Raw genomic sequence first — 18,149 nt, 5'->3', positions numbered from 1 at the left:
TCAAATGTGCCACACTTACTCAAGATGATCCAATAAGTACACAGAATATGTCACTTGATGGGTTGGGTTAATATTTTTGTGATTAGAGGGGGGGTACTTATTCTGGCGGGTGCTGCCAGAATCAGTAACCGTTGGTAACTTTCCTACTGTTTAAGTGGTCAGTGAATGCACCTCGAGTCCGACGCAGAACGCGAGTGACTTTATTTTTTTATTCTTTTGCTACTCTTGACGCGGCAATCAGTGGTTATAAAAAATAAATCAGTCAATTGCAATACAATGACGTGTTCTCGAACAGGATACCACCTATCTGTATGTTGCCACTTAATTTGATCTCGCTGGAAACACGATCGCCCACTTCACTCATCCTCTCCCCTTTTCATCGTGCTTTGATCACTGAAATTCACTTATGGTAGCTTCATTGATTGCGAAATTTCTTTGGTCTAACGAATGCAAATGCAGGTAATTTCCCCCCAATTTCGGCGGAGTCAAACGCTTACTTTACGTGTTAAATTGTAGCGATTGGTGTGCTGAAATCCACACCGACGAAGACTACCACTTTTATGGAAACCCTACTTTAAATGACAGCAAATCAAAAACACAAAATCATACATTCTTCGTGCCTTTCAATGAAAACAAACGTAGTAACATCGCGCCGCCTTCGGTCAATGCGTGCGCGCTCCCGCGACAGGGGATACAGAGACAGAGAGAACAATATGTACAAAAATGTCCAGTGTGTTGGTACGTCAAGTTATTCGGCCACGACACAACACAAAGTGAGGCCATGCACGTAATGTGTAAATGTTGATTTTTTTGTCATCATGGATTCAGCTGAAGACATAATTGGCGGATTGATTTCTCAAAAGAATATCAAAAGCATTGGCCCAGTGACGTTTCTTTGTGGTGATTGGCGAATGCAACACGTTAAGGACCAAAAAAAAAAAAAAGCAGAGAACTCATTCAGTACCGTAAACCACCAGGCACATTTGCTCCGTTCAAAGCACTTTCTCTTTTTCACATATTCGCAAGTTTGTGCCTTCGATGGCCTTCATTTGCGGGTCAGCAGGCAAATAATTGTGTTCTCTCCCTCTCAAAATCGGGTTAAAAAAAATCCAAATGACTTCAAGACCACACCAAAGGAGAAGACGGCCGCTCCGGTACCACCAATGTCAATCCAGCTACTAACAACTGGTAGTTTTTGGAGAACCCAAACGGAGCTCTCAAGGGAATATGAATGTGCTCACCTGCAAAAAAGACCCACGCAGCGTTCAAGGCGAGGACGAGCGCCAGGAGAGTGACTTGCGGCGTCCTCATCATCCGCGACTTGCCAGATTCCACGCAGAGTGCGTGGCTGTCGGGGACGCAGGCAAAAGTTCAGCTCAACCCAAGCAACGGACTGACTAATGCTTGTTTGGTGTTTTGCCGCTCAACCACCCTCCACGTGACGAAACAAAGCGTATGCTTCATCCCAAAGTCAACGTGCACGCCTTTGACGTGGCGAAGAGGACGTCACGTCAATTGGCCGCTTTGTACAACTTTTTTTAGATATTATATATTTCATCAAAGCTGGTGCTGCAACAATGCACTTTCCATACGGTGTAATATCAATGAGCAGGAAAATTAAACGCACATTAAAACACATATTCAGTAGATACACGAAGAACAGCAGAGCAGCGACAGTCTCATGTTGAGTCGCATGCTAAAGAATCAAAAAGAAAACAAAAATTCTAAATCTTCAGACGACTTTGAAAAGTGGACAGGGGTTGGTGGGCTTGCCGAACATTGAATGGAAGGTCATTCCAGAGGGTTGGCGGGAGGTAGCGCTCCTTCCACTCACGCCCTATCACACAGGTGTCAAACTCAAGGCCCGGGGGGCCAGATCTGGCCCGAGACCTCATTTTATGTGGCCCGCGAAGGGCAAATCACGTGCGTCAACTTCCCGTTTCGAGCACATTTTCTTCACTTTTAACAAGATCGAGATCTGAGATATTGCCATTTATTTGTCACCAATCCTCCTTTTTAAAATAAATGGCTTTGCATCAATTTGTTGTGTGTACGTGATAACGTAAGGTGATCGTACATTTCTATGGGTTCGCCGTCGTAACGGCCCTCTGAGGCAAACCAGAACTACGTCGTGGCCCATCCACAAAAAGGAGTTTGACACCCCTGCCCTATCAGGTCTCACTGTCATTACCCACGTGAGCATTGAAGGATGGAGTCTCCAGGGGGAGCGCTCTCCAGCACACCCTCCAAAGACTCCAAAAAGGGTGGCTCCTTTGAACTGCTGTTTGCTGCATAAGCACAAACAAGTGCTTATGGTCAGGACCCGTCCCCCCACCTTAAGGCGGAGGGAGGCTACCCTCTCGTCCACCGGGGTGAACCGCAACGTACAGGCCTTTTCGACTCAATTTTTTACAAATTTACAGTTTATTCAAGCTACTTTCATTTGTTTCAACTCCAAAGTACACATTTAACATTTAATGAATTGTACATCTTGTTCTCTCTGTCGGGGCGGCACGATGGCCTCACAGTGAGAGACGGCACCGGTCGTGGGTCCGAATCCGGCTCCGGCCTTCCTATGTGGAGTTTGCATGTTCTCCCCTGTGCCTGCGTGCGTTTGCTCCGGATTTTCTCCGGGTTTCTTCCCACATTCCAAAAACATGCACGGCAGGCCGACTGAACACTCTAAATTGCCCCAAGGTATGTGTGCGAGCACGGATGGTTGTTTGACTTTGTGTGCCCTGCGATCGGCTGGCAACCCGTTCAGGGTGTGACCTCGCCTACTGCCCAAAGATAGCTGAGAAGCGGTATAGACGATGGATGGACGAAATTGTTAAAAGTGCTACTCCTCAGGATGTGACTTCTAATCACGATTCATTTGTGAAGGCAAAAAGATGCCAAGCTTCAGGAGCCATCAGCAGCAAGTTGACTGCAGGAGTGCAGAGAGAGAGAGAAAAAAGTGTGATGACACAAAATTTGTTTGCACTCATGAATAAAGATCATTAAAAATAAGATTTATCTGGTGTCCCATGAAAGACAATTAATATCGTGCGGTATGTTCTCAGCATCAGCAGTTTGATCGGATGTCGTCAAATCGTATTGCCCATGCACTGCTCTAACTTTTTATTTCATTTTGTATTTCTTTTCTTCTTTTTTCATTATTTCAAAGCAGTATGATAACAAAGGCGAAAATATTTGTTCATATAGCTCCCACTTGAGTTTGTTTAGTGTGGTGAGTTAGTTCAGGTGTAAAACTGCATTCACTCAACCGTTGGAAATAAACCAGTTAACTCATTCACCGCCAAACATGAAAATATTCCCCCCCCCCATTGTTTGTGAATAAATGTGTTGAGCTTAGAAAAGTCCCTCATCATCCGTGATCATCCAGTAATATTTAGGATAGGCTACAAATGTAGGCTGAATGACAAAGCATAATACTGAAAAACAAAGCTAAATATTTGGAGTTGACATTCTTTTCCTAAATCCAGCCCACCTGAATGCGGACGCAGAGCCAAACTGAGTTTGACATGCCTGGGCTAACCTGATGTTTTACTTTTGAGGAACCTTTTAACACAGCAACAACTTAGCTAATTAAAACAGAATAGACCGAAGAGAAGAAAAAATACATATATATTTTTTTTTAAATCGCAAGCTTTATTTTGCGTATTTTCTGAACTATAGAGCGCCCCTACCTGGCCAAATCTAGGAAAAAAGTTGCTGTTTATAGTCCAGAAAATACTGTAATCTGAACAGTCTGAAGAACCATATGCCAAAGTATAGTTGAAATTTTTCCCCAACATTTAAAAAAAAAATGAACAAACGAGTCCAGTTGCCTTGATTTACACCAGTGCTTCTCAATTATTTTCTGCGACGCCCCCCCTAGCAAGAAGAACACAATTTGCGCGACGGCAACTTAAAACCGACCTGGGCTATTCTGCTACAAGGTTAACAATATTACATATTAATTAAAAGTTTACAGCTCGTGTTCGAAAGTAAAATGCCCCCCCCCCCAATCTGCTGCACGCACACATGCACGCTCCGATGAGGAAAATCCATCACAAAAGAAATTCTTGACATTTCCACCATTTTGCCTGAACACATTTGTACACTGAACACTACAATGATCACCATTGAAAATCATTTTTAATGTTTGAACTGAGAGAAAGACGCTCAGTCTTGATTTTGAAAACAAAACAACAAAAAACCTAAGAAAAAAAATCTAAAAAAAACAAAACAAAACAAAACACATTTTTATGGCATGAAGACCCAAATAAAGATGAATAATATTCTTCAGATATGTCAGCTACAATTGAGATGGCAGCAAAGTAGTTCACACATATAATGACAAAGATATAGGCTTAGCCTCTCGTAGCATACGTAGCTTCCAGCGGCTCTCCATCACAGATATGACTAAGCCCGTATCAGTATGTGCGTGCACAACAAATGCAGATCAACAACATGATCTTTCCGTGTTCATTATTGTGAGACGACTCAACAAGTCACCGCTAAAGAGTCGCTTGAGACAAAACATGAGACGTGACGTGGGTCGATCCAAAAGGAAATGAGGTCGCTCAAATATCGGGCCAGGGTGGATTCACCTGCAAGAAAACGACAAAGTATGTCACTCGATGCCGTCTGATAGCGGAATGCGTTTGACAGGAATGTCACGTCAACGGGACACCGTATCTTCCTTTCAGGAAGAGCTCATGCGGGAAGGAACAATTGAAAAGACGGAAAGGGTGAAGCCTCGTGTCAACATGGCATCTCAAGTGCTTCTCTACAATTAGTTTGTCAGTGTGGAACCAAGAGCTTCACGTTTTATGTTGGCACAAAATGCAAATTAGGTTATAAAACAAACAAAAAAAAGTTATTTGGCATCTGACTTAAAGGATTGAAGGTTGAAAGTGTCTCTCATGACAATGTCGGCTCAGTTCAATGGGAATTCACCAGAACAACGTCCAAATGACCGGACTCCCGGACACTTGGCGGTTGACGCTTGCACATGTCGTCCCTGGCGCCGTTATCTTGTGACACCACATACAGTATCATGTACAGTGGAACCTCGGTTCTCGAACGACTCTGAGGTCGAACAAATCGGAGTTCGAACAAAAAAAAAAAAGAGAAATTCTTGCTTCGCAGTTCGAACAAACATCGGAGTTCGAACGCCGGTATGACGCGTGAGTGCGCACGCGAGGGTGGGATACTGAGCGGCCAATTGACCAATTGTTGTCGCGTGCGGACGTGCTACATGCTGCCAAGTGTTTTAGCCTCTAATCATGCCTCCAAAGAAGGTCAGTGCAAGCAACAAAGCTGCTACTAGCGAAAAAAGAAAAGCAGTGCGTACAACTATTGCATTTGATTCGGTGTTCGAACAAATCGCTTTTCGAACAGGGTTCTGGAACGGATTATGGTCGAGAACCGAGGTTCCACTGTATAGGACTGCACGATACTGCAAAACCACCCGATACAGATGTTGACGAGAACAAAATCAAAATTAACGACATAAATGACATTTTCATTATCGAATGAAAGAATTCCATTTATAGTCATGCGGCAAAATAAGCATGTGCATTATATTCTTAGGTAACTAATTGTAATTCCACTCGATAATGTCCAACAATTCAAGTGTGCATCTAACTGATCAAATTATGATTATTCGAAATAAATAAATAATAAAATTGTGACAGACATTTTTTTCGATATATTGTGCGGCCCTAATAGCGTACTCTTGAAGAGCAAGAGCAAACCTGTAACTGACGTCAAACAGGGTGGAGTCGTCCTCGTCGTCATTTTGGTCATTGAGGGGGGCCATCTCCACTCGCTCTGCCGGCGTCGTGATGATGTCATACTTTCGGGTTTTCCTGATTCTCCTCCCAGATCTGTCAGAGGGAAAAAAAACTAATAATAGTAATACATTTAAAGATATTATTTTGAATGGCGTTACAGTTTAAAAGTTGCGACTTTCAGTGAGGGAAATGCCGATTTCATGTGCTGCTCATAAGATGGCCAAAAACACGATTGAGCTTAATTTCAAAGAATTCAGGTTGGACTGGCGCCGCTTGTTGCAAATGAGTGTGCAGACCCTGACATTTTTTCCAAAATGGCCTCGCGTCACATGGAGTCAAACAAGATCACATGCTCCAAATTCAGTCAAATGAGGATTTACGCAAACAAACTCCGAAATCAGGGCTGTCAAACAAACGGCTCCGAATGATCACGATTCTCGTGGAAGAAATCTTTGTTTTGTTTTGTAAAACAATTGTTGAGTGGTTATGAAGATTCTCCTCAGAATGCTTTTTAGGATTACAACAAATGGGAGAAACACAAATGTATTATTTACATTCAATAATTTGATTTTAATGGTCTAGCACCAGGGTCAGACGGATTAGGCGCAATCATGCAATTGTCAGGGGCCTCAAGATTTTGAGAAAAAAAAAAGTTTGTTTTAGTCTTGATTCACATTCCTAAAAACACATCAAGATGATTGATCTACTGCAATTGTTTGCATTCTCATGCAATCAACTGCTCCATCTTTTTATTGTGCTTGATTTGTAAAGAAAGTTCTTGTCAATCAAAACTAATTGGGCTGGAAAAAAAATAGAATTAAAAAAAAAAAATCTTGATTTAAAAGAGTTCAAGTGGTTCAAATCAAACCGAAGCATTCCATATGAGAAATGTTCTTTTGACTCAGCAAACATGAATTATGTCGGGCTGTAAAATGTTAGAAGTGTTGGCCACAGTCGCGCTGCCGTCAGTGTCAGCCAAGGAAGTGGGAAATAGCGCTTTTCAGCATAAAGATGGAATAAACAAATATGTTCTTCTCAATGGCTTTAAATGCATTGAGATGATTCACTTCTTCCTCAAAAAAAAGGATTTTGAGGACTTTAGATCAGGAAATTGAATTTTCTCAAATCCACACGCTTTCCAATTCCTTTGTTTAATGTCATTTTTTAAAATCAATTTCACTATAAGACAACTTTAGAGAGCCAGAAAAGGCTGCGGGATATATTTTCTCTCTTGGGGCTCAAGGGTAAGGGTGTTCACCAACGTTCACCAAATAAAATGCTAGTGGGACTTCTTTCCAGGCAAGTGTAGCACCTGCAGAAAGCTACTTTTCATGTCTCTCCTTTGCTAGGTCATGAAATATTTTGTTTGTTAAGAATGCATTTCAGTTTCGTTTGCTTTTCGTTTAATGTCTTCAGCAGTTATGTTTGCAAATGTTTTTAGGTGTTGTGCGAAACACCTTGAGTTGTCTGGAATGTGTTTTATAAACAAACAAACCAAAAAATGTTTCCTTGCCTTGCCTAAATATGCCCCAATAGACTTCCTCACCTGACCACTTTGACGAGCAGGCAGGCGATGAGGGCCCCTGTCGCCACGCAGGTTAAAATGACGACGATTTTGAGCGTGGGCAGATGCGTCATGAGGGAAGAAGTTGGTGATCCGACGACCGCGTGGGTGCCGCTGCCGCCGTCATCGTCGTCATGATGTCGGAGGCTGACGGATGCCGAGGCCGCCGATGTCGCGTTCGGCAACGAGACGGGAGAAGACGCCCGAAGACTTCGGGGCTCGCCGTCGACGCTGCAAAACGCCGCCACGATTAAAGTCACAGTTAAGTAAAATGTCGCCATCGACCCGAAAAGGGATGATAGTTACTCCACAGAAACGTCGTGTACGCAACGACAGCTGTCACATTATTGGGACGGACGTTTCGCTATTTGTCACAATGATAACATCGAGGGACACAAAATAACATCTCGACTATAGTCCAGATTTGCAATTCATTTAAATCTCTTAGTTTGAACTTGCATTTGATCCTAAAAAGCGGCTCCCTTAAATCGATGTGCTCGTATTAGGAGATTGGAATTATCCTTATCCGCCTCCTCCGGAAACGCTCAATGGACCAGCCCTCTTGTTCTTTGCGTGTGACGTTGTGATCCAGTGACGCCTTCGAGGGGGGCTCGGAATTGCCACGATCCACGATTGGCGTTACTAGTTTGACGTCAGCATATGAAATTATTGACAAGATGTAATGTTTTTAATAAAATGTGAACATTTCAAACCCCCCACTGAAAATAAGATTTAAAAAAATTAACTTGGCACACCACCAGAAATGTCACGGAAAGGTTAATTAAGTACTTTCTGCCGTCTTATGGTGGTAACACAAATAGATAAACATACACACAGAATTTGTCGTAAGTAAAAAAATTCTTGGGCCAATTTTGTGATTTATGATAGCCTCGAAATTGCCATAATCCTAAACTGGCGTCAGTGGTTTAACCTCGGGGCCCAGAACCACACAATTTAGTATGTGGTCCATTTAAATGACATGTTACAATAAGTTAACTGTAAATTAATGCTAGAACTTTACGGCTAAGCAGCATGAGTGTATTGTAACGAGAAAAGTTAGAAAACACAATATGCACATCTACAGTTTGAGTGAGACGCAATACAAGAGCTGTAACAAATAATATTGCCATTATGAAGATCGGAGTCAGTGTAATTTAACAAGATACTATCCATCCATCCATCTTCTGTACCGCTTCTCCTCACTAGGGTCGCGGGGGGGGCTGGAGCCTATCCCAGCTATCTTTGGGCAGTAGGTGGGGGACACCCTGAATGGGTTGCCAGCCAATTGCAGGGCACACAAAGACCAACAACCATTCACGCTCACACACATACCTTGGGGCAATTTAGAGTGTTCAATCGGCCTGCCATGCATGTTTTTGGAATGTGGGAGGAAACCGGAGTACCCGGAGGAAACCCACACAGGCACAGGGAGAACATGCAAACTCCACACAGGATGGCCGGAGCCGGGATTGAACCCACGCCCGATGCTGTTACAATATATTATTATTATTATAGGCCACATGTAAAACTTAATGCCCATGAGCCAGATCCATGTCATTTTAAGGACTGGACCAAAATTCCCATATTGCTCACCCCCCCGCCCCCCCCAATTTATAAGAGGTTGTGCACACTTCTTCAAACACATGTTTTATTTTTATAGATGCCTCAAATTAAGTGTACAGGTAGTAGTCAGGTCACAATTATGGTTAAAAAAGTTTTGAAATGATTCTTGTCTCTTTCTTTTTACATCACAAAACCTTGGCATTTGTGCAAGGGGTGTGTAGAGTTCTTATCGCCACTGTATGTCTACTTTCTGACTGCAGTCTCCTTACATGGGCAGCTCAATGCATTGATTCCTGGCACCTTTTGATCGATGAGCACTTACTTCACCCTTCCAACAGGTTTTACAGGCCACTCAGCTTACAATGACTCCATTTGAACAGCTCTTACAGGCCGGTGCTGTTGCCTGGCAAAAGATCTTTTTCCAGAACTCTTCCTCAGGCAGTGGGCATGCGCAGCAGCGTCCAACATCTCATTGGCTACCGACTGGGGGGGGGTGTTTACTGTGAGCTCCGGAGAGCAGCCAACAACACCCAACATATCACTAACAAGGTTTGGATGTTCCCCGTTGGACTTATCATAAAATAATTGCTTCGAATGGTGAAGAGCTTGTGAATAATAGGAATACTACAAAACTAATTATTGACATTTATTATATGACATTATTTTCCTGTCAAGTAACTATTATCACATAAAGCGGTATTTGCCAATTACCTACCCAAATTGACCAAAGACATTCATGGCATAACAGTCTTTTGGTGCAGAGAAGAATACAGAAGACCACATATTAAGGATCGATCATTTAATCTATTGAGTACTGTATATAAAATAGACAAATAGAAAATAATCTCTGCTGTTGTCAGTATAAATCCATCTACCGTTTTTTACGACAAAAAGACGCGCTGTATCAAAGGGCATCAAAGGGCGCAGCACCAGTTGAGGGTGCTATTTCTGTCTTTGATACTTAGAATGGGCGCGCATGCCAGCTCTCATTCAAATAATAAATAATGATAATTGACTGATGGTTAAACAATGAAAGAATACACACACACACACATATATATATATATATATATATATAACGTAATTAACGTAGCAGTTCGAAAATGAATCGAACGGCTCAAAAGTAGACTTATTGCTGGCAAAATAAAGTGCTTGTTACAAATTCAACTTAAAGTCCAAGTGTGAGGTAATCTTGACCCATCGTATTTTCAGAAATAAATCTATTTTAAGAATACTCACACTCTTATTTTTTTAACGCAAACGTCCTAGATTCATAGCTTGAACCAGAGCAAAGCCCGAACAACGAAAATGCTTTTGTTCGGCAATCTCTGGTATTTTTCAGGAATGACATTTTTGTCGGTCTCCTGAGCATCTGGCTCCTCCTCCATGTATGGTCCAACGAACATAATTACAACAAGGTCCTCTTCTTGCAACTCTTCAAATACGTGGATCCCCCCATATACGTTTGATATTTTGCTTTCTAAATCAATTTCTGACTCGATAAATACACATTCTATGTTGCGCTCTGCCATTGCTGCCTTGGGATGACGGTTTGTCGCTCGGCAGAATCTAATTCCGGGAAAACGTTTATTTAGTCAAATATAACATATTTTTTCCACGCTTTATTATTTATATTTTGTGAAAGTACTTTACTAGTGACGCAAAAAGATTTAATTTGCCATTTTACGAAGTTACATCAAACTATGTCTTTAAATTGATTCGTGTAAAAAGCCAAGAAATTCAAACGTGCCCAAAAAGGATGCGATTTTCAGTAAAATGTTTAGTTTAAGTCATGTCTTTTATTTTACCTTTCCTGATATTATTTGAATGAAATCAAAGTCTAGACGGATGTGTTTACGGTTCTGTCGCGTAAGAAAACACGTTTGCTGCCTTCTCCGGCGGCCATTGCTCTCGCCACCAACAAAGCAACGGAGGAAGTGGTGCTTCGCTTACGTTGCACTAGGCAAAAAAAAAGTGGGCAGAGCCCGCGAAGGATATGAGCTGGTCGGGAGGCGGAGAAGAAGGACACACACAGCACAGAAGCCGGGCGAGCAACATCGAGAGAGGAGCCCCTCCAAGCTATGCCTACCAAACGGTCACCAAAACGACGAAAATGGCCCGAAAACTGCACGACGAGTGGGGCGGACGACGGCGGATAATCGCAGCCGAGGATGTCGGTAAGAAAACATCCAACAAATACACGTTAAAAGGCGGGAAAGCGCGTCGACCGGGTGGACGAGGTAAGATGGTGGAAAAGGACGACTGGTAGACGCAGTGTTGTAAAAAAAATGGCCATGGTGCACTGGCTGAAATGAAGACATGGACTTAGACGACGACATTCGGTCGATATTGAGTGGTTTTGAGTGTATAACAACGTATTTGCTTGCCTTGCATTGCATTTACATGGATGTTATTTGAAGAAATGTCTTTATCGCGAGGTTTCTTGTCGTCGTTCAACCTACGCATTTAAAATTGCCTTTGTCCTTGAAGGGACAAATGCCCTTGAGTTTTTTTTTTTTTTTTGGCGAATAAAATCAAAATATTTTGCAATTGTTTAGATTTTGAAAGGTATACAGGTGGTCTGTGACAAATCATTTGTGGGTTTGTGTGTTTTGACGATTTTTATTTGTATAATAATGTTAAAGAGTTTTCGTCGAATTTTAAGTTTGATTAAATGGAGGGATACCAGTTTTTGACACCACATGGTCGAATATGCAGTTGAACAGCCATTGGAAAAATGATTTTTGAAATTCTTATCCAGTTTAATTGTTTTTTAAATATTTTTTAAATCGCACAAAATATTTAAAATGATCTACATGCAGATTTACAACAAATGAAATGCTTAAATACTTCCCAAATAGAATGCAGTTGCTATGATCATCAAATAATGCCCCGACATGTTAAAATACTTGATATATCTGCAAATACAAAATAGGGTGTTGGCTTTTAACCCTTTGATGAACTGAATGGAGATTTAATTTAAAATTCTCCATACATGTTGCATATCCTTTTCACATTAAACCTGCAAGAAAACCGTAAAGCATTATTTTAGAGAATATGACCACACATATATGTTGACTTAACTTGTAGTATTTATATTAAGAATGGAAAAGTTAGAACATGTTCATACAACTACAATCCCAAAGACAAGACGGTTGGTTAGTTACACTTGTAGACAATTACAATTTGATGAAATACTTAACATTGTATGAACTATATGTTGTTGAATGTAATAATTTCTCTACATTTGGGAAAATGTCTTTGCTCACTGATTCCTGATAGGATTCAACTATAATGAGCAAAAAAAAAGCTCCAAGAGATGAGCATTTACTCACTTACCAAGCACATTGCCATGGCAATTAAGCAAATTTTAACTGCATTACTCAAAATGTTGGGAACGTTATACTTAATTTAAAAATCATAATGCTTATAAAATTGCTACTATTTTGTATGTTAAAGGGATTCCATTTGGCAGATAAGTGTGGAGGAAGACCAGATTGTCTGATCCAAGGAAAATGGTATGTTTTTTTTTTTTTTTTTTGTTCCTTTCGATGTGTAACATCATATTTAATTTACTTCCATTTACATGTAGAGTGTGCTATTAGCTTGTTACATCTCGTAACTCAAACTTTTTTGTGTTTTAAAGGGTTGACGTCAAGGCTATGAAGAAGTTACGGATGGATATGAACGATTTTTCTCTCCAGAGTAGAATTGTAAGTTTTTTTTCCAAAGATTGAAATTCTTTTTTCAAAGTTATTTGGCTCTTGAGCTGCAAATTGAACTTATTGAACAAGTGATAATGGAATTTTGAAAGTGCCCAAATATAGGACGATTTTTTGCCAATCCATAATTTTGTAACTACAATGTTGCTAAAACATGCTCTCTGTTACACCAACTGTGCTATGATTTCTTGCATTTCGGAAATACGTAGGCTTTCTAAATGTTTCGTTAGTTGTGTTACAGAAATTTTGTAATTGGTTGTTAAATTCCAACTGGCCTTAATTTCCAGACTACAAAACGTATCTGATTAAAACCCGCAACGGCTAAATTTAGCCATAAAAACAAATTTGCGCATATATTGTCCGCGTTTCTGTTATAACATGGGATATTGGCAAAGAAAGATGTCACGCAGATCGATTTTAGGACAAAACTTTTGTATACTTTAAGCACCGGTAGACATCTTTGTTTAATCAAACAATGTGGAATGCAGTAGGGCTGGGCGATATGACCTCAAATCAATATCGCGAGAAATTGAGCAATTTTACCTCTAACAATAAATGCACGATAAATCCCCCCCAAGCTCCCGTCACGATGTTGTCCATATTGGGAAGTACGGTTTGCGCAATATATTTGCGTACCTCTTGCCGGCATGAGGCGTTGAAATCTCGTGCGCAAGGAGCTCTATCTTTAGCGATGTACTGGGCTATTGCGTCCACCTCTTAGACGTTCTCTCGTTATGGGCTGTTATCACTTGTCCAACCTTGCTTCTCACTTTGAGCATTTAGCACAAGTTCCAAGTTATCAGCATGGTTGTGTTGTAGGTGGTTTTGGGTGCTTATGGCGCACTTAGTAGTTTGTGTTCTTTTGCTCAAACATCGTCTTTATGGAACCCAAAACATTTCCAAACGACAGATGTCGAATTTCTTTTCGGGACAAGCGCAACAGGAACAACTTCAACAAACGTTACTTCGTCTTCAGCCGTGTCAGCCGCTTCTGGATTTGAATTGCCAGCTACGACCGCGTCGTCTGTTTTCATTCTTGTTCAGATGGGTGGAGTCACGTGATTACGTGCGGTGTCGCCGTCTTAAAGGGGCATGAACATAGCCGCAGATGGAAAATACTTTTTCTTTTCTTTATTTTTAAACACCGAATTTGTTGGCATGGGCAAATTAATGTTGGTCATTAGAATAAATTTCGGTTTATCGCCCAGCCCTATAACGCGGATCATTGTATAGTAACGTCCCGGTCCCAAGGCTTTTGTCAGTCGCTCTTTGTCGTTGGGAGAAGCAAGGGTTGCACGGACTTGCGATATTAGCCCGATGGGGGATATCGCTCCATGGCCGAACTTGCTGTCCGGTTGTCCATTGCCAGCGACGGCGGCAATAAGTCATCAAATAAACAAGTCCTCCGGGGTCGCAGTGCAGAAATGACTGTATTTATGGCACTCGTTCCCTATGCTCATTATACTCAACTTGAGGTGCTTATTTTCGCACTCAGTTGCTCCTTAAATAGCTAGGGACCACTCTGCATACAAACATCGGACTCCGCATACCAATTTCCGCATTCTTCTACTCAGACAGCCAGCGCCGCCTTCATGCGTGCGCATGGCAACCGTAAATGGCTGTTGAATATATCAGTATGAAGGTGGACTTTTCATCGGTCAGATGTCACGAGACAATGGGTACGTCGGTTGACGGCTTGAAGCTCCTCAGTTAAAATTCAGCAACTGCGTCACATTAATAAAACGTAGAGGTCAAAGAATTGGGATGGGGTGGTAGTGTCTTAAATTTCTGAAACTACCGTAATTTACTTCATTCAAAATGGATTTTTGGAAAGCTACCTAAACATGCTAAAATAATTACTTGACTGTTTCTTAAATGGACATTTGTTTCCCTTACTACCAAATCCAATTGACAAGTACCTCATTATAATCATAAAAAGACATCCATAGCAATGCTAGGAAGACTTTTTGGTATTCATTATGTCATCACTTATAATTCAAGTGGACATTTTCAGGTAAAGGCCTTTGTCTGACAAATTGAACTTTGGCGCAGGATGACCTTTTGACTTTGACAGACGTTAGAATCCCCTGAACATAATTGTAGCCTTTTTCGACATTGTCAGTTACGATGGATGCTTGAGATACATTGATCACAATTTTCTGGCCAATTACTGACCATTAAAAAGTCTGACTTGCTGATCTTTGCCATGACTGATTTTTACCTTCAATGTTCTTATCTTGTGATATTGTAAAACATGAGACAAAACCTGTGAATCAATACAAACTGGTTATTTGAACTGACTGTGAAAATGAAATGAGGGAGATGAGATGGGTAGTGAAGATTGGTCTACTTTGACAAAATTAAGGGCATCAGCGCCAATCCCGTTGGATGGATTGGTGCACCTCTAGTGGGTGGGTCATTTAAAGATTATTGAAAATCGTAAAATGTGAAACGAGCACAAAAGCCAACATCACATGAACACAACCAAAGGAACCGATATGGTCTGAGCCAAGCCGGCATCTAACTCGTGGTACGGTTTTCATCGATACCGCAGTAGCCATCTAACCATTAAACCAACGGGAAATGGTGCAACTTGCGATGGGTCAACTAAGAAGAAGACAGTTGCAACCGTTCTGGAATCACAGATGACCGACAAGCCAATCAAATGTTCTGGTTGTGCCTGTGAATATTCCCGTTCATCATCGCAGGCGACCAGAACGGTTCCCTGAGAAATGACCTGCTCCAATGATGGAAAGCGTTGTTGTTTAAATGACCAAATGGTTCCAATGGCTCACTCAAAGGACTTGGTCCATTCATTTGCAATGTCGGCCAGTTAGAAACTAGCCGCATTTACTTTTTGAACCTTCCTGGCAAATGCGTCTTAAGATTCTTCTTGATTATATCTTCAAATTTCAATAATTGTTGTTTACAACTCAAGGAAGGAGGCAGGACTCTGAAAACCTTTGACTACACTTGACTTGAAGGTGCTTTGGAAATGAATAGGATTTTGGCAGCACAAAAGCGTCATACCTGTTAATCCCAAAAATTTTCCAAATTTATTAAACCTAAAATGTCTTCTGCCAAACAAATGTCTAATTTTGAAAGAGCGCACAATTTGATACAAACGTTTAAGGAAAATAACCTAAATTTATAATTGTCCATCACATCATAAAATGTTGCCTCTGCACCTTGATTGCAGACAACGGCTCTAGCAATTATGACTTAACGAACAAAAGGTGATCGACAACTCTGTATGAATTCCGAGGAACTCTGCAGCCCTACTTTTGGATTTATGAAAGCTTTTTCAGAACAATGCCTGCATAATATTTGCCAGAAATGGTTTTTTAAAAAAAAAAAAAAAAATTCTAACGCTGTCTGTCAGTGCTATTACTCTGATCATGTTTAATACCGGATGAGGTTCGGTTCACAAAAAGTTGTTTTGGTCAATCAACAGTTGTTGAATCCTCATTAATCACAGTAAGCTCAAAGCTTCCAAGATGGTCATTTTATATGAGCTCATTCGAGTTTTGGTTATCACTCATATGTTGTCCTCATCTCTTCCACAGAGGAGACATGGACTGGTGTGAGGATTTTTCAATTTGGGATCAATACAAGACAGCTCTGTAAGTTTGTATTTATTTTTTAACTCTAAAATGTATCTTTGGTTTGCAGAAACTCATTTTAAATGGACTCATGAGATTTCCTTATTAAGAAAACTACTTTCATTAGCCTACAATACTTCAAAATGATGTTTACCTTCAGCTCTAAAGACGTACAACAGCATCCCATCTGCACGATACGCATGATTCTGTACAGTTGAGTTGAGTTTTGGCAAAAAATCACAAACTTACTAACTTCTCGGCACACTTGCGTCGGCACTGGCTGAAGTCGTGGTGGAGCCAGCCTCTGCTGTCTCGTGATTGGTCAACCTTATTTTGTTACAATAAACTCAATTGGGGGAGGGGTTTTATACAAATTAACATTAGTAATAAAAATACAAATTCCAATCTTTTTTTTTTTTTTTTTTTCTTCTTGGTGTCCTTGGCCCATGGGAGGCAACACATTCGGTTGAATCATTTTTGTTTACTTGGTGAAATCCACCATGTGCTGCTGTTAGAAACCATACACCTAGCTGTAAAGTGAGTGGATTTATCGCTTCCCTCTGAATGAAGTCTTTTTCCACCGTTTATTTATTTTTTTTAAAAAACAAAGATGGATTCTGAACACAACTGGTCTTGGAAACGAGTAATATACAAAAGGAATTGTAGCAAGTTCATGGTTGTAAAATATTCTTGTTGGCTCAAATTTTATTTTGACCGCCCATAGTATACGTTAACTCAAGTTTTTTGTTTATGTAAACTTTCCAAATTTTATGTTGTCGTTCATCCACCAATGGCATCCCTTCCTTTTCCTTTTCTGCATCAGATTATATGGGCGAGACATTCAATTTGGTTAAGTTGACTAAGTAAAACAACCTGGTGGTCATCTACGAATATCTCAATTTGAGTGACTAAATACTCACGACTAAACGTGCACATCTCAATGGCATGAAATACTTACTCCTTAAGTCAAATAAAACTCCAACCGTAGCTTTTGCTCTTTGGTCTAGTAGCGCTGCCCCCCCCCCCCCCTCTCCATTGGTGTCATAAAATATTTGTGTTGAGGTAATTTTGCATTTATGCAATTAATGAAACTCTTAGATGGAAAAAAAGTTGTGAATGCGATGCTAAACCGCCGATTTCCTTGACTGTCGAATGTCACTTGTCTATGTTTTTGTTTTCCATTTATTTAAATTATTTTTTTAAATTCTCTTCATGACAGGTTACTGCTGTTCAATGATATTATATTGGAAATAATAAAACATTGGGATTGTGTCTTGGCCATACCGACCGAACCACTAGTGGTCAGTTGTTGAATTGCTTTTTCCAAAAGTTACTAACATTTGACCACAGCATTGGTCTACTTCAGCTTTGGATTTTTGCTAACCGCAGGACTGTGAGTGATCGATCATTTGACATGTACTGTGGGCTTACGAAATGTTCCCTTCTTTTTTGTCTCATCAAGACCCCATTCAACTGGATTTCGATGACAATGGAGACAGCGTTAAAACTTGAAGATAGCGTTGTTTAACGTGAAGATGGCAATTTTTGACAAGCGGAAACATTTTTTTGTTTTTGTTTTGGATGACATTTTTATGGATTTCTGAGAGTTTTTACAACACCATGGACATTGGAACAAAGTTGCTAGCAGTGTTGTTGACTTTTCACTGTTTTTGAAAAGCACAATTGGCAAATTGTACATTGGTATTTATGCTGTTTTGAATAAAGTGTGTTTTGTATTTTTTTTCTTGGCTTTGTCTTACTGGATAATTAATTTTGAATGTGATTACAACGCGAAACTTTATATTTGTATTTCAGATGGCTGCGGCAGTTATTTCCAAATAACTTGCTCATTAGAACCATGAATTTGTAGGTGAACCATTGTATAGTAATTGCTCTTTCAAATATTAGTGTTCTG

The 18,149-nt window shown here is 40.5% G+C and overlaps 1 protein-coding gene and 1 long non-coding RNA gene across 4 annotated transcripts; one reads left to right on the top strand and one right to left on the bottom strand.

Annotated features, from left to right (window-relative positions):
- Positions 1–4,121: 4,121 nt before the first annotated feature.
- Positions 4,122–7,952, bottom strand: fam174b (family with sequence similarity 174 member B). Of its 2 annotated transcripts, XM_088298232.1 has the most exons (4): positions 7,807–7,952; positions 7,330–7,578; positions 5,745–5,876; positions 4,122–4,595 (listed from the first exon to the last, which is right to left on the bottom strand). In XM_088298232.1, exons 2-4 carry the CDS (start codon positions 7,419–7,421, stop codon positions 4,592–4,594), a joined length of 228 nt encoding a protein of 75 aa, XP_088154358.1. In that variant the 5' UTR covers positions 7,422–7,578; positions 7,807–7,952; the 3' UTR covers positions 4,122–4,591. The 2 variants fall into 2 exon arrangements, with proteins under 2 accessions (XP_088154358.1, XP_088154357.1); XM_088298231.1 differs by having other exon boundaries at positions 7,330–7,922.
- On the top strand, positions 7,333–17,970 carry LOC148334504 (uncharacterized). 2 transcript variants are annotated; one of them, XR_015844049.1, is made up of 6 exons: positions 7,333–7,608; positions 9,291–11,087; positions 12,370–12,428; positions 12,557–12,623; positions 16,199–16,255; positions 17,697–17,970. It is a non-coding gene; the product is annotated as an uncharacterized LOC148334504 (long non-coding RNA). The 2 variants fall into 2 exon arrangements; XR_015844048.1 differs by having other exon boundaries at positions 9,249–11,087.
- The last annotated feature ends 179 nt before the right edge of the window (positions 17,971–18,149 follow it).

Source organism: Idiotropiscis lumnitzeri, chromosome 6, assembly GCF_059441095.1.
Source record: "Idiotropiscis lumnitzeri isolate Australia: NSW breed Sydney's pygmy pipehorse chromosome 6, RoL_Ilum_1.0, whole genome shotgun sequence".
Taxonomy (NCBI): domain Eukaryota; kingdom Metazoa; phylum Chordata; class Actinopteri; order Syngnathiformes; family Syngnathidae; genus Idiotropiscis; species Idiotropiscis lumnitzeri.
Note: the sequence above shows the minus strand (reverse complement) of the source record. Positions and strands in the feature narration are given on the sequence as shown.